The 24032-nt window shown below is 41.8% G+C and overlaps 1 protein-coding gene across 6 annotated transcripts in view; it reads left to right on the forward strand.

Annotated features, from left to right (window-relative positions):
* The window catches only part of greb1l (GREB1 like retinoic acid receptor coactivator), a 53159-nt gene extending 33674 nt beyond the window's left edge, over window positions 1–19485 (forward strand). For 4 of the 6 annotated variants that reach the window (XM_055014673.1, XM_055014676.1, XM_055014675.1 and 1 more), the window contains 26 exons: window positions 457–594; window positions 715–840; window positions 1413–1550; window positions 2453–2638; window positions 2834–3133; window positions 3223–3351; window positions 3588–3722; window positions 4092–4289; window positions 4457–4637; window positions 5171–5359; window positions 8612–8749; window positions 8939–9281; window positions 9828–9943; window positions 10536–10768; window positions 11128–11693; window positions 12031–12136; window positions 12254–12400; window positions 12506–12645; window positions 12750–12911; window positions 13102–13306; window positions 14136–14298; window positions 14509–14736; window positions 15348–15489; window positions 15616–15816; window positions 16408–16546; window positions 16994–19485. In XM_055014673.1, coding sequence (XP_054870648.1) covers window positions 457–594; window positions 715–840; window positions 1413–1550; window positions 2453–2638; window positions 2834–3133; window positions 3223–3351; window positions 3588–3722; window positions 4092–4289; window positions 4457–4637; window positions 5171–5359; window positions 8612–8749; window positions 8939–9281; window positions 9828–9943; window positions 10536–10768; window positions 11128–11693; window positions 12031–12136; window positions 12254–12400; window positions 12506–12645; window positions 12750–12911; window positions 13102–13306; window positions 14136–14298; window positions 14509–14736; window positions 15348–15489; window positions 15616–15816; window positions 16408–16546; window positions 16994–17157 — 4913 coding nt within the window. In that variant the 3' untranslated portion in view covers window positions 17158–19485. Of the gene's footprint in view, window positions 1–456; window positions 595–714; window positions 841–1412; window positions 1551–2452; window positions 2639–2833; window positions 3134–3222; window positions 3352–3587; window positions 3723–4091; window positions 4290–4456; window positions 4638–5170; window positions 5361–8611; window positions 8750–8938; window positions 9282–9827; window positions 9944–10535; window positions 10769–11127; window positions 11694–12030; window positions 12137–12253; window positions 12401–12505; window positions 12646–12749; window positions 12912–13101; window positions 13307–14135; window positions 14299–14508; window positions 14737–15347; window positions 15490–15615; window positions 15817–16407; window positions 16547–16993 lie in introns of all 6 variants that reach the window. The other 2 variants (XM_023295305.3, XM_023295306.3) reach the window with 1 other exon arrangement.
* The last annotated feature ends 4547 nt before the right edge of the window (window positions 19486–24032 follow it).

Consider the following 24032-nt stretch of genomic DNA (forward strand, 5'->3'; position numbering starts at 1 on the left):
ACTGAATGCATCTAGGTTCCCAGGGCGACCTGATGCATACCTTTTTGCATATATAATATATTCCCTCAACTGAAAAGCTATTTCTCATAGAGAATATCATCAGGAAAAGAACAGGTAAAAGGATGGTGTTCTTTGGAGCAAATTTAAATTTCAAACTCTGAACAGATCCTTCCTCAGAGCAGGTTAGCTGTGTAGCATCAGTTACCTTGGTGATTTAGCAGATTCAAAGAGAACCACCTTCGTGACCCTGAGAACTCTGACTTTAGACTTAACATACCTTGATAGCCCATCAAACTTGCTTCGTAGTGCAACCCTCTGTTGTGTCCGTTTATCTATACCTCACAGACAGCACAGATGTTCTTTCTTTCACAAACACTAAAAACACAGTCTTGAATATAGTTAAATATACAATTTAAACGTAGCTTACTGTATTCATGTGTGCATTTGTGTTTGCAGTACCCACAGCTCTTAGGGTGAATGGGCCAACTAATGGCCTGAATGTTGATGGACGTCCTCCCTTACTGAGCCCCTCCCAGGTGTCCTTAGGGCCTCAAAGTCAGGGGTATCGCACTGCTGATTTAGGAGACAGTCCAGGTAGGCCCTTCTCTCTGAAAACATAATAAAACCTTATATTTGTAGAACCACATTATGTTATTTTTAAGCTGCTTTTTTAAACCTCATTTTAAGCAATATTTCCTGTTTTTTGATGCGTAGTATCGTCTGCTATGAACGCCGGTCCCCCAAAGAAGCGGCATCGGAGCTGGCATCCCAGCGCCTTGGTACCAGTCCCACCAACAGCTGTCCCTGTACCAGCCATCCGTCCAATAGTTTGTTCTCCAGGTCTGTTACTCAACCTAATTGGGGAAAGGCTGTCATTAGGTTTTAGATTGACCTTTTAATGTCATGTGTTGCCTTTTTAGCTATTATGACTGTGTGTATATGTGTGTGTTTGTGACACATGTGCACAAAAGTGTGTTTCTCTGCCCTTAGTTGCATGGACTGTTGTTTATCTCTTTCTACCACTCACTCTGGTTTGGGGATGAGTCTGCTACTGACGTCTGTGACGTTCTCTGGTTGTTAAGGATGATTCATCCAGAATCGCCATGGAGATAGAGCTAGACAGTTTGCTGCAGAAATGAGTTTTAAAATTGTATGATTGAAGAAGACTTCTGCCACATCATGTTACTGCAGCTATATAAACTGCAACTATTTCAGAAAAGTTACCTTTTCTAATATTTGTTTTTCTATTTGTAACATTTTGGTCACTAAAATACAGTAACCACAGATGCGACTGCAGTGCAATCTGTGATATGTAAACACTAACATGTTAGAGCTTCACCAAAGCTGAAACTTCTATAAGTCACGAGTGGTTAACATATATATTAACATGTAATTCCTTTGTCAAAATCTAGGTTCTGTCTTAGCAGTGTCCTCTCCTCAACCATCGGTAGCAAGTGTCATTCAGCCCCAACCTGTCACTGTAGGAGAGACAGTCATCGTCCCAGACAACCTACTCAACTCCTCAGGAGTTCGCCCTGTCATCCTTATTGGTACAAGCTTTATTTCACATAGCTCTTCCTTGTCACTGTTGTCTCAGTTTTCACTCCAATGTAAAGTCCTGCACCTCTATGGAAACAGCACAATGTTGGCTAGAAGCACAGAGACCTCAAAAATGCCTTCTCTGCAGTATGACACTGTTATATTACCAGAAATACTACCAGAAGTCATTTAAAATAAATAAAAAACTTTAAGTTAAATTTCTTTAGTTTTTCATTTTTCAGCCTAAAGGTCCTAGATTTTTTTTCTGACTGAAGGAGTCATTAATGGCATCATGGTTGTGCCAAGGAAGGCTGATTATTATTTGTCTTACAGAATATGGTTGCTACAAACAATTTCTTTTGAAGTGTGACCTGAAGAATAGCCCACCTCTCTCAATTTTGATCTAATATTATGATTTTAAAATTAGATTTAGTAATTCTTTTCTGATGGCACAGAACGCCATAGATTTGTAGTACAAGGAGCATCAAAAAATTTTAAATCTGGTGATTTGGTCTGTTTTTACAGTTTCTGCCTGTGATAATTGCTTCTTTTTTTTTTTTTTTTTTTGCAAAGATAACATGCCTTTCAAACATCCTGGTGGCCTTTGGGGTGCAGGGGGTTCATATTAAGCGTGGAAAGATGAGTAAAATGAGTTCAGTTAGGTTTATCCTCCTTACATGTGACTTGTCACATTTAGACTCACTGGCCAGAGACCAATAGTATGATGAAAATCACTGTAATGTGTTCCTGGCCTTAACAGATTTCTGCCCATATTTGCACATATTTGAACTTCATTTAAACAAAGTATGATTTATTTTATATTCTCTCTCATCACAGCCATCAGTCATTACGTTATACTTGTTTTTGTTGTCAGTGAGTTGAAATTGTGTCAAATGATCGCTTTTCTTCTCAGGCCATGGCACTTTACCTTATTTCTATGGGAACGTTGGCGACATAGTGGTGAGCCCCCTGCTGGTCAGTTGCTATAAGAGCAGCCAGCTGACAGACAAAACTCTGGAGACTTTGGGCCTCAGCAGCAGCCAGTTACTCAGTGTGGAGACGATGATTCTGCTCACTTTACAGTATCTTGCACGTTTAGGTGAGTGTGTTTTCACTGCAATGTAGCAATATTCGCCGTTAGCAAACACACAGTGTGGTAAGATGGATAACTGTGAGGTAACAGTGTCTTGTTCAAACACAAATACATAACCTTGGTGTATATGGAAGCTCTTTAAATTCTTTATGACTGAGATGAATTTAAGTGTACCTTTTTGTGGTCAATTTTTTCTTGTAGGTTCCGAGCAGATTCCTCTCAGGGAGGAGCTGGAGCAGATAGTTTTGAAGGCCATGCTGTGTTGTCCGGGGGGTCCTGCCATCTCTCCGTCTCAGCTGCCCTGGCTGGCTCGGCTAGAAGCAAGCGTCTCTGGGGGCAGTGTCCAAGTAGTGGTGACCCATAACTCTTTGGGTGAGGGGATTTCTGAGTCGCTGCGTTCTCTCAGTGAGGGCCCTCAACATCAGCAGTGCCTGCCAACCTATGTGGTCATTATATGTGCCTCTAAAATGAGCGGCAACGAGTTCTGTGTGCTTGTTTTGGGTGAGTTTTGCCATCTGCCTAATTCAATTCAGAATCTTGATTCACTGCAAGATATGTATAATTCATCTCAACTTGCCTGTTGGATTCAGGAAAGTACCAAGCAAGGGCCTTAGGTGAAGGCATGCTGACAACCAATGAGTTTCTGAAGGAAATCAGCTACGAACTCATCACAGGGAAAGTCAGCATCCTGGCATCTCACTTCAAAACCACCTCTCTGGGTAGGTTCTTTTGTCCATAAAATATATGCTCATTGTTTTATTTGTCTGATAAAGAAAATAATTTAACAGGCTGTGAGAAAATACTGCTGTGTAATAAAGACAAAATACAAAATAACTTTGCTTACACAGTGATATATTTAGTACTGAGTGCACTGCATCTCAGATTTGTGCACAGCTGTTGTACTCGTATCCATGGTTGCGCGTCTTGTGTGACTATGGTGACTGGTTGTTTCCAGGGGACAATCTTGACAAGCAGCTGGTGCGATACCAACGCAGACGGAAAGGACAGGTCATCCAGCCCTTTCAGGGCGATGTCACTGACCACATTCACTCCCAGGAGGCTGCCAGCATGTCACCACCCTCAGACACAGGTTAGACTGTTCCCAAGTGTACTCACTGTCTAAACAGACTTGTTTGACTCACTTGTTAGTTGGCAGTAGCTTTTTTTTTCATCCAGGCTTGAGTAAGGCATAAAAATCAATATGTTTGTGAACACCGTGGTCATTTATTACAGTTTTACTGGCAGCTGACATATATAGGCCTTCAAAGTAAACTGTTACACAGCGATTGAGATGCTTATTTCAGATGGCCTGTTTTGCCAACAGTTCATAAGTTACAGTTTGTATTTGCCAATGTCCATGTTTAAACCAGCAGCAGAGCTTTAGGTTTGTTGTGGTTAAAATATTTTTAAATAAAACTGACAACCAATCTGATTCTGTGTACTTCTGTTCCTGTAACAGAGCCTTTAAGTAAGGTCTTCCAGATCTATCCATCACAGCTCAGTGTGGCTCGTAGCCTCCTCTCTCAAGTCTGCTCCATCGCCGACTCAGGGACCCAGAACCTTGACCTGGGTCGTTTTTGTAAGGTGGACTTTCTTATCTTGGTCCCACCCTCTCATATTCTGGTGCACCAGACGGCACAGCGGATCCGACAATCAGGTACTATGTGTTCAACGTGCCAACATGGCTAGCAAAGACTCAAGGATAACTTTTCCACATACTAAGAACTTTTGAAGCACTTCATTTTAATTAAGGTGTGGTTACAATACTTCACAGGTGAGTCTCATCCACATCATCCATTCATCACTCCTTTTTTTTCACCTCAGGAGTGCTTGTGGACCTGGGGAATGAAGATGCCCCCACAGCCCACCAGAAATCAGACAAGTATGTGGTGCGTCTGGATGCTGACGTTCACGCTAAGATGGAGGCCTTCATGAAGAAAGTCAAGCAGAACCCCTACACCCTGTTTGTCCTCATTCACGACAACTCGCACGTGGACCTCACAAGGTAAAGATGGTCATAAAGTACACAGCAATAAACATTATAAGAACTAACATTGTTCGTGCTTTGCTGATAACTTGATGTTAACTGTGTGACGAGATGAGTTGTTGTGACTGAACATGTAGCCTTGTCCTTTTAGTCACTGATTCAAGTTGAGCTGCAAGCATATGAAAACAAATAAACCACACAGAATACTTTACACTTTGGTTAAATGTAGGTCAGAGAGTATGAGATCTCTGTTTTCTTCTATCTCCTGAACATTGGGCTAATGCAGTTAAATATTTGTGGTTTGTCAGTGCTCAGAGATGGCTGCAGCTGATCCTCAGTTTATTCCAGGAAAACAGAAACAGAAAAAAGACCACTTACAGTTTTTTTTAGACAATTTACCAAATACCGGGTAGTTAGACCAACAAACACAAAAGCTTTAGGCATGAATTATGTCAATAATCAAGCTGTTAATCCAGTTATAGCACAATACATACAAGAACTGAAAATGATCCAAGAATCACTCTATAACACTTTGCCCACTCCATTTCTAGTGCCCTGTCAGGCTCTGTGTGCCATGGGGAGCTGCAGGGTTTAGCTGATCGGGTGGTGAATTGCCAGGAAGTCCTCGATGCCATGAACCTGTTGGTGCTGCAGGTCAGCTGCTTCCCTTACACCCTGCAAACCCGCCAGTCACGCATCAGCATCCACAACGAAGTTCACTGGCCATCCAATGAAAGCCTTGTGAGTAGTTTTAACACCTAAAGGCCTCACTTTTTTTAAAAATCACAATTGGGTATCAAAGGAATAATAAATGTTTTTTTCTTGTGTGAATATAGAAATAAAACATAACAAAAACCCCAACATTTTGAGGTATTTTACTCTTAAATATTGATAAATTAGGCGTTTATGTATTACACAGAGACCTTTTTAACAGCTGTGGTTCAGGTACACCACCTGCTGGACTACAACTGCACTTACACTACTAGGAGGGAAATGGATAAATTTTGACATTTGAGATCTTATTTTTCTTTCATTTTTGATTTCTCAGTTAAGAGTTTAAAGGTAAACAGAAGACATAGGGAGAGAGAAAGAGACATGACATGCAGTAGTTTGTATCATCTGAACTATCAGCCTACTTGAATGCCCCAAGGTCCATGTTTTTAACATATGTCTTCTCGTTATACTTTCACATTGCTATATATTGCTGATATTTTGTCTGGTGTCAGTCCAGTGTTGCTTGCACTTAAAAGTATTTATTGTTTCATATAAGTAGTGTTTAAGGTAGTTTATTGAAAACAGAACAATGTTAAGATCAGGCTTTTGTGTCAGTCTAATGCCTATTTTGAGTTTATTTTGAATTTACAGCTACATTACATAACATGTAGGTATCTTCTGAATGAAATTCAGAGTAGTTTCTTCAACCTACACAAGATCATTTATGGTCACAGGTTAAATCACCGGAGTTTGCTACAAGATATTAAGCTTATTCTTTCTCATATTCATCTCATATTCTTTTTTTCCTGAGAATTGTCTCTTCAAGCCTCTATAAATAAAGTGCTTTTTGTCTTTTTGTAGATTTGGTGACAACTTTTGATCAAAGGGTGTCAAGTAGACTATAGACCAATCCTAGTCTCCTCACTCTTGGACTTAAAGGCACGTTCCCAATATGTGTGTGAGGGTTTAGGACTGTCCTACTGTCAAATGGTTATGTGTATGAGGTCTCTGATGCAGACTTTTTAAGACTATTATGCATTGTTTTTGTAAGTCTGTATATCTGCAGACTTTCCTGAGGGACTTGCGCATACTTCAAAGAGAAACTGGTGTTTTAGTTTGCTAAAATGTTGTAATGTCACAAAGACACAATTACCTTGGCAGCTAATTAAAGTGCAAATCAAACCTGAGTCCAAATTCACTTATTATTTTTAATGCCGATGCATTGTTTTGAACAAACGTGCTATCATGATAGTGTGTCCCATTACTGCTTTATATAGAATAGAATAGAATAGAATAGAATAGAATAGAATAGAATAGATCTTTATTGTCACTGTTACAGAAAACAATGAAAATCAGTTTAGTACTCTCCGAATAGCAGCATTAAAAATAAACTATGTAATACCCTAAAAAATATATACAACATAAGAGCAAATAGTATACAGTATGGAAACGGTTTGTGGTATGGTCTGTAGCGTCTACCTGAGGGGAGGGGGGAGAAAAGAGAGTGTCCTGGGTGTGAGGGGTTTCTGGTGATTCCCCTGGCTTTCCTCTGAAGTCTACTGGTGTAAATGTCTCTGGGGGGAGGTAGTGTGGTCCCAATCACCCGCTCTGCTGCTCTCACCACCCGTTGCAGGTCCTTCCTGTCCTCCATAGTGCAGCAGGTGAACCACACTGTACAGCAGGAGGTCAGGAGGCTCTCAGTGGTGGAGCAATAGAAGTTTATGAGCAGCTTTTGGGGGAGATGAACCTGACGCAGCTTCCTGAGGAAGTCTAGTCTCTGTTGGGCCCTCCCCACCTGGTGTGAGGTGTGGGTGGACCATGTGAAGTCCGCAGAGATGTGGATCCCAAGAAACCTGAAGCTGTCCACCCTCTCTACCTCCTCTCCATCGATGTAGAGGGCGGAGTGCTCAGTTCGCTTTGATCTTCTAAAGTCCAAGACCATCTCCTCGGTCTTTCCAGTGTTGAGGTTCAGGTTGTTGTGGTGACACCATCGTCACATATGCTGGACCTTCTCCCTGTAGGCTGATTCATCGTTGTCTCTAATCAGTCCTATGATGGTTGCGTCAGCAGCAAACTTGACGATGGGGTTGCTGGAGTGAACAGGAGAGCAGTCATGTGCGAATAGAGAGTGTAACAGGGGGCTGAGGACACACCTCTGAGGAGTACCGGTGTTCAGGATGAGAGTGGAGGAGATGTGGTCTCTGATCCTGACGTTTCAGGGCCTGTTGCTTAGGAAGTCCAATATCCAGGACCACAGTGAGCTGCCGAGCCTGAGGTTGCTCAACTTCACAACCAGTTTGTGAGGGAGAACTGTATTAAAGGCGGTGCTGAAATCCACAAACAGCATCCTCACATAGATGTTATTCCCTTCCAGGTGTGTGAGGGCTGTGAGGGCAGATGCGATGATGGCGTCTTCCGTTGACCTGTTTTCCCTGTATGCAAACTGATGTGGATCGATGGGGGGTGTGGATGGGGGTTAGAGTAACAGGGCGATAGTCGTTCAGGCAGCTCACTGTGCTCTTCTTGGGCACAGGGATGATGGTGGCTGTCTTAAGGCAGGTGGGGACTGTAGACTGTAGTAGCGAGACGTTAAAGATGGTGGTGAAAACCTCTGCCAGCTGTTTTGCACATGACCTGAGCACTCTTCCTGTGACACTGTCTGGACCAGGTGCTTTTCCCGTGTTGACTGCTCAGGGTGGCTCTGACCTGATGCTGCTGCAGTTGGATGGGGGTGTCATCCCTCTCTGGAAGAGCAGTGAAGATGTGGACCTATCTGTTGCGTTGGTGAAAACGAGCAAAGAACTGGTTCAGAGTGTCCGGTAGGGTGCTGTCTGTGGAGTCTGACATTGCCTGACCCCCTGCCACATGTTCTGGGTGTTGTTGTTGTCAAAGTGTTCCTCAATGCACTGTTTGTATTTGCGCTTATACCATTTTGAGGTCCCACTAACCCACAAACATAGCAGCTTTAGTTAAATGTGTGAGGTTTCGTGCTTAGATCTTAGGGTGGAGATTGTGATTTGACCTTTTTCTCATAGGAATTGTGAGCCAAAGAGGCCAAAAGCCACTGTACGAGACAAATCAGACTGCCTTTCAGATTGTATACAATATATGCTTCATAGCTTATCTCTGTTTCCACACAGTGAATTAACAGGCAGCTGAGTAATTGAGTTTTTTTTTTTTTTTAATTCAGTATTGTGGTTATTGAGAACATTATGCCAGTTCCCACCAGGAAGATTAACTGGCTGCTGACACTAAAATCATGGTATCACTGTCTTCCATCAGAGGGAGCAGTCTCCTAATGAGTTGGTCTACTTTGGCCTGAGGGACTACAGCAGGTCCCTGCAGTGGGGCGTGGCCAGTCCCATTCTGCGCTGTGATGATGCCTTTGAAGAGATGGTTCACACTCTGCTGGAAAGGTTAGTATGCAGTCAAAACTAAGACATCGCTACAGCAGAGGACTGTTGTCATCCAACATTAAGGGCTTTTTCTATGCACGTTTAAGATTGAAAATTCTGTTAAAAAAAAACACAAAAGTGTCAAAAGGATACCCACAATAGTAGGAGACATTGTTGTCAGTTCAAACTCTTCTCTCCTTCATATCCCAGACATCCACATCTACACAGCATGGTGATCCGCAGCTATCTGCTGATTCAGCAGTACACTGAGGCCATGATGGCTTTGACCTCTTCCCCTTCCCTGAGGGACCACATAACCCCAGAGACCCTGGCCATGGTGGAGGACCTGATCAACGCTCCAAGCAGAGAGGGCTCTCAGGGCCGTGGCCACATGCTGCTGGTCCGTGTCCCCTCACTGCAGCTGGCCATGTTGGCTCGAGAGAGACTAGAGGACGTGAGGGACAAGCTGGGACTCCAGTTATGCTTCGCAGTGCTGCTTGGCAGTCCTGCCTCCGAGCTCAACTTGCACAGAAACTTTACCAGCCGCCTTAGGGTGAGAATAACATGAAACCAGAGTAATTTCTTCGCATTGCATTGTCTATTAACCATATAAAATATTTATGCAAAGTTACTGTAGCGTATTCAGCAAGATGCTTCAAGGAAATCGCAGTGAGACACGCAAGTTCATCAGTGTTTAAGTATATATCAAGACTTGAATGAAACTGAATTTTTACAGAAAGCCAGAGGTCAGTGTCAGGACTTCATTCTCAGAAGATATTTCTTCTGTTTAACTCACAGTGAGACAACAGTGATTCCAAATTAAGACTTTGCCAGTGAAAGTTTATGAGTTTGTTCATATTTTTTATTTTTTTTGAAAAGTATGACTCTTTCACCTTTTAAATTATATAGGAACTCTGATCCAGACTGCAAGTTTAAATAAGGAATTTAGAAAAATATTTGATATAAATGAATGCATGCATAATATAAAGTAAAACAGATGATTAAGTCCAGTGTTAGCCCAATATGCACTGTTGATCTAGTTTTGAACGACACATCCTTAACTACAGAGTAAACATCCATCAACTGTGTTCTCCTGCAGGTGTGGCGAGGCTATGACAGTGAAGACTGGGTACCACACACCTATGAGGATCTGGAAGGGCTCCCCTGCATCGTCATCCTCACCGGGAAAGACCCTCTTGGAGAGACTTTCCCCAGGTGATGTCACACTTCACAATACACCACCAGTCATATATATCTGCTGTGTCAGCAGATTGGCAGTTTGAAACTTCCGTTGATCCATCATCTATACACCACTTAATCCTCATTAGGGTCATTGAGAGCTGGAGTCTATCCCAGCTGACTTAGGGTGAAGGCAGGAGACATCCTGGACAGGTCACCAGTCTGTCACAGGGCCACATATAGAGACAAACAATCACACTCACATTCACACCTATGGACAATTTAGAATTGTCAATTAACCTCAGAGTGTTTTTGGATGGTGGGAGGAAGCTGGAGTACCCAGAGCGAGAGCACAGGAAGAACATGCAAACTCCATGCAGAAAGATCCCAGGCCCAGGCTGCGACGCGAACCGGGGATCTTCTAGCTGCAAGGCGACGGTGCTAACCACTGAGACACTGTGCAGCCCCCCTTTTAAACTTAGTGACTTAAATTTAACTCAGTCTCTTCAGGAAAGTATATCTTGACTTGAAGTTATTTTTTAAAACTGATTACCAATTGGAAACAAACCCCACAAAGACATGACTTTTACTCAGCAGCAATGTGCATCTTTCACTTGCTCTCTTCCAGGTCTCTGAAGTACAGTGACCTGCGTCTGATAGACTCCAGTTACTTGACTCGCACAGCCCTAGAGCAGGAGGTGGGTCTGGCCTGCACATATGTGCCAATGGGCATGGTCCAGGAGCCCAAAAAGGCTGTGGCCCCTCGGGAATCAGATGGAGAGAAGGCCACCACCAGCTTGAATGATGGAGAGGAGCTGGAAAGACCTCAGAGCAATGATAGCGCTGCAACCAGAACCTCTGGTGAGTCTTTCTAAAGTACTGGAACATAGGATTAAAGATGCAAACTCAGGTTGACTCTTAACACTCTGTATATGGCATTTGAGATCATCGTAAAGGATTCCTGATAGAGACTAAAATCTGTTATACAAGTTGGGTATGTATATGTCCTAAGACTGCCCTTTTATGAGGAAAGTCTGTGGTTTATAGGAAATGTAATCTTTTTTCAGAGCAAACTCACAGTCAGTTTAATTGTGGTGGCATTTATTCAAAGAACACATTTTGTTTTTGTGCAAATATGAAAGTATGACAGCTCACGCCTGTAAATAATATATTTCAAGTTAGCTTTACTTATATTTGTCTGTCCTTATGTCCTCACTCAGACTCTTTGTTAGAGAATGGTGTCAGTTCATCCGACATTGCCGACTCTTCTCAGAAGCCCTCCACATCCACCTCCCAGCCTGAAGGTGCTGCCACCTCGGACATGGGCACACTAACGCAAGGATTCAAGCAGGAGTGTGACTCTCAAGGAAGCCAGCTCCCCTCCAGCGCTTCCAAAGCCCCCAAGGCCCCTCCATCCCTTTACACCAATTCCTCATCTTCCTCTCCTTCACCATCTTCCTCCTCCACCCAGAGGCCCAGCCAGTCCGTACAGTGCAGTCGAGAGTTTAAGCCCACTAGAGTGTCACCGCGGACAGTCATCTTGTCGCGAGCTGCATACAACCTGCTGGCGGGGGAGTCGAGGAGTCAGCTGAGCTCCTTCTCACTGCTGCCTCATGCAGATGTGGCCTGGAGCAGTCCGCTGAGGCCCTTTATCACTCACAACCTGCAGGGGGCAGAACAGAGCATGTACTACCGCCAGTGGACCACTGCCAGGCAGCATCATGCTGATTATGAAGCGCCGCCTGTGCCACATCCACGACGCCTGCTGCTCAGTGGACCCCCACAGGTAACAGAACAACTTTGTCTCCTTTGAGTAAATCATTATCTGTATTTTCGACATATCTGAATCACAATGTTCAGTACAAAATACAAATGCATTACGAAAAGATGAACAGGATGAATAATGAATGTGATTATTTTCAATTAGTGAACCTGATTTGCTATTAGAATGAGTTATTTGAATAATACAGTAATCTTTCATTGCATATAAATGTGAAAAAATATTTAGATAAATAGGTTACTACATGAAAACATGTATTTTATTTCCATGGGTGTAAATATAAAAAATGCAAACAATATCCGATCAGTGTCAGTGTCGGGGCTTGCTTCTTGTCCTTTGCCAGGTGGGAAAAACTGGTGCCTACCTGCAGTTTCTACGGATCTTGTTTCGTATGCTCATCAGACTATTGGAGGTAGATGTGTATGATGAGGAAGAGGAGGAGGAGGAAGGTGAGGGTCACTGGGGCTTACTAATTCATTCAAATGGACTGCTGAACTTGTCATATATGAGGAACAAATGTGATTGTAACTTGAGTTCTCATCCTTCCATCCTCTTCTAATCTACAGAAAATTCAGAAGTTACAACTCCAGTAAATATCCAGTGGCCTGATATTGAAGAAGTTCGAAAACTGCCCTTTGACCCCAACCTCCGAGACCCTAAGTTCAGGAAGGCCAGTCCTGTTTACTCAGACAAGATGCCAAAGTGCTTCAAAGGTTGGTAACAATAGTAAACACAGAATAAACACAATTTGCCATCATGAATACAACACAGACGTTAATAATATTGACCTAAACACACCTATCTTAATGTGTCTACAGATTTTAAGCTAGAAGGAGAGGGACAAACTCCAGCCAAACGAGTGACTAAGTCAATGCGGCTGAGCAGGTTTGCTGCCCACAACGCCTTTCATCACTGTGAACAGTGCCACCAGTACTGTGAAGCAGGTCCTGCTTCACAGGTGAAGTACTTGGACACTAGAAAGCTTAAAAGCTTTTTTCTCTTTGGAGTTATGTCTAAGGCTGAGCTCTCTGTTAATAATACATCCATGTGTGTGTGTTGTAGCTGTCGGAGTGCACCTTCCATGCTTTCACCTTCTGCTCATCCATGCTGGGGGAGGAGGTCCAGCTCCAGTTTGTGATTCCCAAAGCCAAGGAGCAGCACTTTGTTTTCGGTCTGCAGGGCTGCCACCTAGAGAGCATGCGTCTGCCTCTGGTTTCCACCAAGGTTATTTTACTCTCACGTAGGAATGAGGGTTGATTTGTAGCTATGTTTTCGTATACTTAGACCTGTGCATCTCTCCTGCCCAAGAGCTAAACCAGGACATCTATTGGACATTATTCCTTTGAATCAGTCAATAATATTTGTTTTTGCTGAATCACATTTTTACTTTCTCTTTCTCCATGCGTGTGTGTAGGACTCAGATCTTTTGAAGAGTCCAATCTTCACTCCGACTACAGGACGCCAAGAGCACGGTCTGCTCAACATTTTCCACGCCATGGAGGGCGCCACTCATCTGCACATCCTGGTGGTCAAACAATTCGAGATGCCCCAGTACCGGAAGTACTGGCCCAACCACATCCTACTCGTCCTGCCAGCTATGTTCAACAATGCCGGAGTTGGTGAGAACCAAAATACACTGTGTCCATGTTTGAGGTGATAACAGATGTGTTGACTGTATTTCCTTCCTTATAAACTACTTGCAAAGTAGATTGCAAAGACAGTCTTGCGTTGTTTCCTTCTGTGTTTGCTAGCTTACAGTCTACTTTCTTTTTGCCTTTGTTGGCGTATTGTTACACTTCTTTGCATGCCAACAATTTGATCAGTTCACTTGAGCTTGTTTCAAAATAAACAGGGACTTAGTCATAAAAACATTGCTCCACAGCACTGCTAGTGGTCAAAAGTCCACATGGTGCTGTACACCACCTTGCAGCTTATCAGTTTGCTGATTCTGAGTGATTATTACAGTGACAAACCACCCTTGTTATACATTTAGTACAGTCATGTTTATTTAAAGTGGGTGAAAGATTAGCCAGTGTGAGAGAGTCATTGTGTGTGAAATACCTACAGTACATTAGCCAAGGAGATGTATGGCCCTTCAGAAATGGGTGTAACTAAACTACATTGCTCTCAGATAGATGACAGTGGTCCAACTATGACCCTCAGCATTTATGCAGCTGCCTGCTAGTATTTATGCTCAGGGTAGACCATTGTACTGTGTACAGGAACATAATTTATGTACTTTACTTTAAAGAGTATCATTTACAGCCTTACAGAACTGTAAAAATCCTCACGGTAATTTGTAATGCAAACACACACCATGCAAATGTAGCTTTTCCACATGATTTGCACAACTTATTACAATATCTCCTCGAAGAACATGTTACGGTCAAAGGGCATTGTGTAGCAGTCCAAATGAAAAACTGATGAATACACTCCTGACGGCTTAAGGTACTGCCCGCTTCATGATCAAAGAGCTGTCATACCATAACCTGGAGCTGGAGAGAAACCGACTGGAGGAGCAGGGTGTCAAGAGACAAGATGTATGGCCGTTCATTGTCATGATGGACGATTCCTGTGTGCTGTGGAACGCCCACCAGTCAGGAGACGGAAGGTAGGAACCGTTTCTGATTTGTAGAATTTGCAAAAGGAGACTTTTGAATTTTATAATTCTTCACAATAGTTATAACTCTTAGTGTAGCTAAACTGTACAAAACTTTTACTAACCTTGTTACTAATGTTGAAGACTATTATATAACACATTTTAGAAACTCCTATGAGCTGTGTTATATCAAGCGTGTCCTCCCTTTTCTCTATTTCTTAGTGAGATATCAGATGGAAGCTCAACTCTCACCAATGTGTCTTTGAAAACGGTGCTGCAGCACATGGAGAACACACCGAAGATCTCTCTCTATGCGATGTGTGGTACACGCAAGTGGAACAGCGGCCTCACTCACAAGTCTCCCAGCAACCCCTTCAGTCGATGTCACCTCCAAAACTTTGTAATGCTCAATGTGGACCTGACGCAAAATGTTCAATATAACCTTAATCGGTAAGTTAGCAGACCGAGTCAGTCAGTCAGTGGGTAGTATGTGTACATTGTCTTCATTATTACTCCACCAAGGAATGGTGGAGTTATGTCACAGTCAGCTTCTGTCTGTCTGTCTGTCTGTCTGTTCGCAACATTACTCAAAAACGGACTGACGGATTTGGATGAAATTTTCAGGGAAGGTCAGAAATGACACAAGGACCAACTGATTAGATTTTGGCAGTGATGCAGCTTATAGTCTGGATCCATGGATTTGTTAGAGATTTGGCACGATGTCACTGTAACTATGACAACAAGTGAACACGTCAGCTACCAGCTGACGATCACATGATTGTGATCCTACTAAAAATCCACCGCTGTGGACTTATCGGGACTTATCCATCAGAAATGATACAGGGAACAATTAATTAAATTGTGGGGGTGTTTCTGAGTCCCATCAATTCCCACCATCTGCTACATATTTAGGTCACGCGAGGTCATTTTGTTTGTGGGTACATCTAACATCTCAAAAAAATGCTGCATTTCTGACAATGCTATATGGGGGAATGAACAGCCTTGGCAGAGTACTGCGTTCTCTGAGTGCTTTTCTAGTTTGACATTGTTGTCATGTGCAGGTATGACTGTGAGGATGTGGACTTTAATCTAAGGGTAAATAGCAGTGGGTTGCTGCTGTGCCGCTTCAACAACTTCTGTCTGATGAAGAAACACATTCCAGTGGGGGGGAACAAAGACTACGTGATCAAACCTAAACTCATGGTGGGTCTTTTGCAACATAGGCCCATTTCAGTGGGTTCAAATTGTCCTACTTTTTTAGTAAATTTATGTTTTGTGATTTCTGTATGGAGTGCCATCTAACACTGAACCGCTTGCCTCTCTCTCCAGAAAATAGAAAACACTTCTCAGATCAGCCCATCACAGTATGTCTGCGCCCCAGACAGCGAGCAGACCCTCCTAGACGCCCCGGCCCAGTTCCTGCTGGAAAGGTTCCTGCAGAGCTGCAGTCACAGGCTGTTTCCGAAAGCCGTTCAGAACAGAAACAACCCAGTTCTGTCCATCGACAGCTACCTCAACCTCAGCCCGGAGGTAAGCACTCCCAGTACGTTGCTTTTAAAAGCAGGAGAGAAGACCATTGGCATCATTGCTTTAACTCCAATCTACAGGAAAACTGAATTCCGAGGCTACTGTAAAAGAAGTGAAGTACTTAACCATGCTGAACCTCTGTTTCAATTAACTATTTTTAAAAATATCTGCTAACATCTTAATTTCAGATGTTTTGTTAAGATTAATGTTTGTAGAATGTTCTTAACCCACAGAGAAGCCTGATGCAAGACTTTGCCATCTGTTTCGCTAAGAACATTCTGACCTGCATCCACGCACATGTGCAGACAATGAATGCTAACAGTGCATTTACTGTACATCTGTTCATAGGTGATACGATAACGCTGCACAATTTACATCATTTGCATACCTAGACACATTTTTTTGTTTGTATTGTGTATTTTTTTGCACACAAGAGCTATACATTTTCTTGTGCAGACACCACTAACAGCTCCCAACAGGTATTATGAAGGTGTCATGGTTATTTCGGTGAGGTCTAACCTAAAGGATAAGCATGTAATGTTTCCTTCAGCTTGCTGAACTGAGATTAATGAGGTTTATCTTGCCATGTCACAGATTTCTGTGTGCTACATCAGCTCTCGTCCACACTCCACCAACCTCAACCATCAGGGACTGGCGTTCAGTGGTCTGCTGCTTTACCTCTGTGACTCCTTCGTTGTCTCTGGACTCCTCAAGAAATTCCGCTTCCTCAAAGGTGCCAGATCAGTGTAGTTGCAGTTCTGTTATTATGCCATCTGTATATTTATGTTGTCAGTGCCAATATATGGTAGAAAAATGATCATAGACTTCCAGAATCTGCACAGATGAAGTATTACCACCTTGCCCATACAATTTTAAATCAGTGAAAGAAAAAGAAAAATTTTGTGCTTTATATTGATGTCCATGTGGTCCACACTCACATGTGGGCAGTCATGTAATTACAGCTCATGGTCCACAGTTGGAAAGGGGTGAACGGAGACATAATTATCTGCTTTTATTAAACAGATTACTCACTATGTAATAATATCTATATTAGGGTGACAATAGAGGATTGATAAACACAGATCCTTAATAACTATCCTTTTTTTTATCTTTAAAAAGAAGCTCCACTTTCTACCGTCTACGTGAATCTACCATCTACGTTTTGTCTCTGTGTCCACAGGTGCCACTCTCTGTGTGATCTGTCAGGACCGAAGCTCCCTGCGTCAGACTATAGTCCGACTAGAGCTGGAGGACGAGTGGCAGTTCCGCTTGCGGGACGAGTTTCAGACAGCCAACTGCAGTGAGGACCGGCCCCTCTACTTTTTGACTGGCCGCCATGTTTAGCCTGTGACTGCTCGAGACGACTGTTCTGCTGGAGAAACATAATCAGAAATGAGGGTACGTTTGATTCCAAACCATCCAGCACACCACGGTTCTTGCCAGGTCAATTGCAGGTAAGGGGGGGCTAGAGGACATGTGGCCCCATGATGTGGCTCGCCCTGCATCTGTACGACCACAGTGCACTATGCCTGGCTCTGAGGAGGGCCAGTGCATGTTTTAAACTCTCGTTTGTTGCCGGCCCTGTCTCCACTGGAACTTGTGTTCTACCGAATAAGACTTTGCTGGTAGGAAAAGCTCAACTGAAATGGAATTTATTTGTTTTGTCGTCGTATTTTGCAAAAATGGATGCTCTCCTGATCGACAATGTGACTATTAGAAGATTGTATGTGTACATTTTTGAAAGGATTTCAAAAGGGAGATCAAAGAGAGGTCGCTTAAACGGGTTTTTCTCCTTTTTCACAGTGTATGTTTGGCATTAACTTATGTTGGCACCAAAGACATCCTCAGCTGCACCTTGTCTTTTGCCTTCACTTTCCTCAACCCTTCTCTTCTGCTCTGTCTCTCAAACTCCACAAAGCTCATTAGCTTTAGAATGTCAGTTCACCACATTAAAAAAATATAAACGTGTATCAGATTTCCATCATCAAGAGTATCAGATTCTCCTCTCGTACTAGTGGGATTCCAACAATAAGCGACTATTTGATCTAGCACATTTAAACCACAAATGGGGACTACTTTACTCCTGTGCCTCTAAATTATTTATGTGGCATCAATAATCCTTCTGACAAGAAGCTGTGTGAGTGTGGTTTTAGTTCCCAAATGGATGAATTTCATGAGAATTCATCCAAAGACTTTCTTCACAACTAAGGAAAAGTACAAGTTGTGTCCTTTCATGAATGTAAGACTTTAATGTCCTATTATGGCTTGAATATAAGCATATGAAGTTGGTCTGTTATTTAAAACACTGACTTAGATGACTTTCCACAGGGTTTTATTTTACATCTCATCCGTTAATGTGTAATGCCAGTCAGACAGAGCAATGTGGACGTATATTCTAAAAGAAATATTTCGCGTAGAGGCATTTGCTGACCTAAATGCTAGGTCATAATCATGTGAAGTCAGGAAATGCAATGTATTAATCAAGCTCCCTCACTGCCAATCGTCTTGCCACTCACTGTGCCTGGGATTCCACCTCCTGCTGTCGTGTTCTGAGGCTGATTGTACACCAGTGATCTTGGCCTCTGTCCACACACCTTAAACTGGTTTATAAAAATAAAGGGTCATCCAAGAAATACCGTCAAGAGCAACCGAACAGGTCAATTCAAATACTTGAAAGGAAGAATGTTTTTATATGTTTCTGCACAGGGTTGTCCAAAGAATATGCCTTAAGCAATGTTTCACACAGCCACTGCTCAAGTCTTTCATTTTTCGGACCAATGAGAATGAAGAAACCATTTAAACTGTGAGGTGAAGAAATGTAGTTTGTTTGAGTGAAGCAAGATGAAAGAATTGGATTTTGGACTACTGTACTGTTTAAAGCTTTGTTTACATTATTAATATATTATGTCATCCCCTTAACCGCTGAGGGTCACTGATGTTTTTTTTAGTCTTGTGTAACTTTTGCCAGTATACTTGGGTCACGTCTTTGTGCATTTTATGTTGCAAAGGCAAGAAGAATCTACCTAGATATATCTTTAAACATGTGTCTGTATCCCTTTCTGTTCTTGTGTTGGATTTTTATTGAAAATTATGAAAAATCAGGTCCATGAGGGATTCTTATTTATTTGACAAGCATTTTGGACTGCTAATCATGTTGAGGTGTAATATCTGATTGTTTGCTAAGCTTGCTTAAACCAAGGAAGCGTGTCCTTTTCAAAAGCATTCACGAAGGCTTTGCAGAAGACTCATATGAATGATTTTTAGATCTACTGAATGTCATTGGTGGTAGGAAATGTGAATTTGCCCTGTACAATTTGACGCCTAAAGAAAAACGATTTCCATATGAGCGAAACAATTGAATGAAGTTCTCCAAAGAGCCCAGAATGAGTCCAAATATAGGACTGGTGATGAAACTGTTTTTTGTCAAACTCCAGTGGTCCGTAGAATGTGTCTTTCTTTTTGATAATTTAATACTTAATATGCAACTTGCTCTCACAATCTGGACTAGAATGTGTCTGACAACCATGTGCAGCCCAGTGGTAGCCTTGGTGCCTGGTTGATCTGTCTCATGTGTACCATTGAGGTTGCAGGCTTTGGATAATATAATAACATTAAAGCAATGCTATTGTTGTTGACAAATTATGAATGTAATAAAAATGACTTCTAAATTCATTTCCTCATTCAGGTTTTGTTTGTTCTGATTTTTATTGCTTGACTTTTTACATGGCACTCACTTGTACAGTGCCATGAAAAAGTATTTGCCCCCTTCTCGAATTATGTTTTTTTTTTTTTTTTTTTTTTAACATTTTCCCCACTTAAATGTTTGAGACCATCAAACAAATTTAAATATTAGACAAAGATAACCAAAGTGAACACAAAGTGCAGTTTTTATATGATGATTTAATGTTTCGAGGGAGAAAAGCTACTCAAACCTACCTGGTCCTATGTGAAAAAGTAATTGCCCCCCTTGTTAAATCATGAATTAACTGTGGTTAATCAAATTTTTTGGAAAGCGAGTACAATTTCACTGGCCACACCCAAACCTGATTACCTCAAGACCTGTTCAATCAAGAAACCACCTAACTCTTGTATTATGTTAAGGATCAATTTGACCCATTTCAGTTTTTGTGTTCACCAAAGTACTGGTTATGATAGAATGCACCTTTAAACCTTGATTTCCATTGTTTTTGATGATTTTGCTGTGCTTCCAAAGCACCCGCTGAGTATTTTGAAGTGTGTTGCAAATGTATTATTACAAAGCTCGGGCTGTGTTGTTAAAATGCAATGCATGTGCAGCCCCCTGTTTAGCCTGTGATTCATTGTACTCTCGCACTCTTCGGCCTCCATTCAGTCCCACATCTTTTCCTTCTGCCACAGAGTAAACCCCAGGAACCTGCTTGTTCTCTATACACCATCTATCCTGGTGTTTGTCTCCTCTCGGCACCTCTTTAGCCACGCTGTGATTATACACAATGACCTCTCTTGCGATCAAGAAGAGAAATGGCTTCATAATGAATGCTGGGATCTTGTCTGGCATCACTGTAGGGCAGTGGTAGCCAACATGGTGCCCGGCGCCTGGTTGCCCGCAGAGACCATGTGAGTTGCCCTCCACACATGTTCTAAAAATAACACTAGCCACCATGAAATTCCTTATAAAAAAAATTGGAGTTGCTGTTCTTTTAAAATCAAAAATGCTTAAATTAATGCAGATTTTAAATTACAATATTTGTTATGATTTTTTTAAAAAACAAAAATCTCTTCGGTATAAAAGAACTTTGACCTTGTCCGAGTCAAAGTTCACTGCGCATGTCCAACTACACGTCACTCTGCTGAAGCGTCGGGACGCAGACACTTTGGGAAACTAGCTGTGGTTTTTACCCCCAAAATATGACAGATAATTGAAAGAGAAAACTATTTTCACGATGACTGGGAGGAAGAGTTCAAACGACAGTGAAAGATAAATGTATGTGTCCTATTTGCGGGGCGACTATTGCGTCGGCAAAGCGGCACAATGTGGAGAGACGCTACTTTAGCCGCTACATAGCTTCCATGCTAACTAGCCACCTGGTAGCGCACATAGACTGTATGCGCATTACGGACAGGAAAAGCTCGGGACTTAAAGGCAGATTTGATATTTACTACGCGGCGAAAAGTTTCTTCGTGGAGAAAAATGTACCATTAGAAAAGCTTGTTTTAGTGCCGACTGACGGAGCTCCTCCATGACGGGTCGCCATGCAGGCTTCATTGTACGATACAGAGGTGATCCAGACTTCCCAACATTCCTACATTACCACTACATCATTCACCAGCAGGACATATGTATGTACAAAAGTAGCCGGATTTGATCATGTGATGACTCGTGTCATGAAGATCATAAATGGCTCCAAAGCCAAACAACCAGGACATTGAAGGTGCTGCTGGAGGAGCTTACAGCTGAACATGGTGACCTGTTACTACACACAGAAACCCCATGGATCAGCAGGGGAACAGTTTTGCAGCGTTTTTTGTCACTGTTGGCCGAAATCAAAGAGTTGATGCAATCCAAAGGGGAAGACACCTTGCTGCTTGAGGACACTGAGTGGATTCTTGCCTTTGCATTTTTAACGGACATCACTGGGAAACTGAACCATCTGAACTGTGAGCTGCAAGGTAAAGGTAAGACATGATAAGCTCTGCAATGCCAGGCTTCCCACTAACACACATTTACAGACAGAGAAAGAGGTAACACATGTGGTCATTCAAAACACCATGCCATTACACAAAAATGTGAAAAATAATTTGTTGAAAACATGTAATGATTGGTTGCTATGATCTGTTAAAAATGTTGCAATGCTGGTGATTAGTACTAATGTGATAGGATTCATTTCAAAATGTGAAAGAGTTGATTTTTTTTCTTCCATAACTGATAATTTGTACAAACATGAGAGTTCATGAATTGTTCAAAAATGTTACAAAGGTGGTAGTTTGTACAAATGAAGCATGATTTGATGACAGTTAATGATTTCCTAAAAATGTTAGAAGTGACAATTTGCACAGAAATATAACTGGTGTGATTTTGAACAAAATGCTGCAAATATGCTGATTCATACAAAACTGCCAAGAAAGATATTTACAAAAGTTTCAGAGATGGGATACCTCTGACTTTTAAATATTGGAACAGATTTCCATATATGTGTGTGTGTGTGTGTGTTTTTCCTACCGTCATTGTTGTGGAAATCATTGTTAATAATTATTATAAGGAATAATTAACATAAATGTGATCAGTCTTTTTACATATTATTTTTATTATTATTATTATTGTTGTTTAAAGATGATGGCGCAAGTTTGCTATTGAGGAAGTTTGTAACAAACAAGGTGCCCTTCGTACTACTCAGTACCCTTGAAGTTGCTCTCAAAAAGGTTGGTGACCCCTGCTGAAGGGGCACAGGGGCATTGTTGGTCCAGGGACAGTACTATTTCAGCTCCTGTGAGGTAATATTAGAGCACACTTTCCATCAACCTACGAGCCCTGTATGATATAACACGAGGTTATTTTCAGCCGGCTGCTGTGAGGATAAGAAAGAGAGGGCAAGGAAGAGTATGTGGCACAATGATTCTTGCACCTCATAATTGATCCGTTGGGAAAAGCAGAAACACGTTGTGCACAAAGCCCAGGAGAGGTTTAACTCAAAAGATTTTAGTGTCCCAAAGTGATTAATCTGAGGCAACAGAGAGAATTCAAATGCCTACAGAGATGGCAATGGGTTAATCAGGCATTTTAGGACTACAAACATGCAGTTTGGACACATTGGCTTTGCTCAGTCTTGCTGTAATTGAACTTGCGATACAGTCTCCTAGACTGAATTCATTGTTTAATTGGGACTTGCAGAGCTTTCGGAAAATCCTGTGAAGGTAAAAGAGAAAATGTCTCTAGATAATTCCTTCTGACCGATTTCTTTCAGTTATTGAGCACTCAGCCAATGCAGTACTTAATGTTAAACTACATTTGAGCACTGTCATGATTAAACACATCACTGATGCTACTGTGAACTATTTTCTTTTCTTTCATCTCTAAACATTAAAAACTGTCGCTTTACCGATGTTGAAATGTATAATTATGTAGAACACACGAGCAGAGATGCCAACATTAACTCTCCTGTTGTCCTCATTTACGGGCACCAAAAAATATTGTTTCCTTTTCTGAAAAAAATCCAAAAAATCAGCAACAAAATTCCCCAAATTTCTGAAAATTTGCGAAACCTTCAGGAAGAAAATTCTTATAATTCCTTAAAAATTTCCTGTAAAAATATTATTTTAAAAAAAGTCCCCAAAATTTGGCAAGAAAATTCTTGTAAATATTTTCTAAAAATGACTAAAAATATTCAAAAAAAATCCTAAAAATACCTGAAGTGATTACATATATATCAGTAAAACTTTGAATATTTTCTTTAAGAACAATCACATAAAAATCAACCAAAATCCAGCGAAATTCGCCGGATTGTGGTTGATTTTTATGTGAATGTTCTTAAGAAACATTTTAAACATTTTTTCCCCAGCAAAAAATGTTCAAAGATTTCCCAAAAATGTTGAAAATGTGGACATCAGAAGTTTCACTGTGAAAAAAAAAATTTTTCCCCACATTTTCAAACTTTAATACAGGTCAATTTTGACCCGCAGGACAACATGAGGGTTAATAAAAGAGGGATTCCTGCCACATAATATCGCTTCTTGTAGATGGCAGCTGAGAGTAAATTACTCCTCCCTCTTGGCAGTCTACTCTAATTACTCTCATGCGTCCATAAACCATCTAGCTAAAATCAAAGCTCATCTGTCTGTGGGCTTATTGGGGGGTTGGACTGTAGGTAAGTGGAGTGCTGGGGGATTACAGTTCGCCTTTGGTGGATCACAACCACTACTGCAGCGATGCATATCCTATCAGCCGCTAAGCCTGTGAATGTGGACTGAGTCAATTCCAGGGAGCAAAAGCCAATACTGTGAAGAGAGAGGGTGACCCTGCAGTGACACAGCGGTCAGACGGCGCACTGTCAAACGTCTTGTCCTCAGGGGGATGATTCTGAGACCAGGGAGAGGGTCTGTGTGATGGAGGAGTATCTCATTGTGTAGTCCTTAGTGGCAGGAGTAAATTTTTGTTTAACCCTCCTGTTGTCTTCATTTACGGGCACCAAAAACCATTGTTTCCTTGTCTGAAAATAATCTAAAAATTCAGCAAAAAAATTCCC

The sequence above is a fragment of the Amphiprion ocellaris genome, chromosome 10 (assembly GCF_022539595.1).
Source record: "Amphiprion ocellaris isolate individual 3 ecotype Okinawa chromosome 10, ASM2253959v1, whole genome shotgun sequence".
Classification (NCBI taxonomy): domain Eukaryota; kingdom Metazoa; phylum Chordata; class Actinopteri; family Pomacentridae; genus Amphiprion; species Amphiprion ocellaris.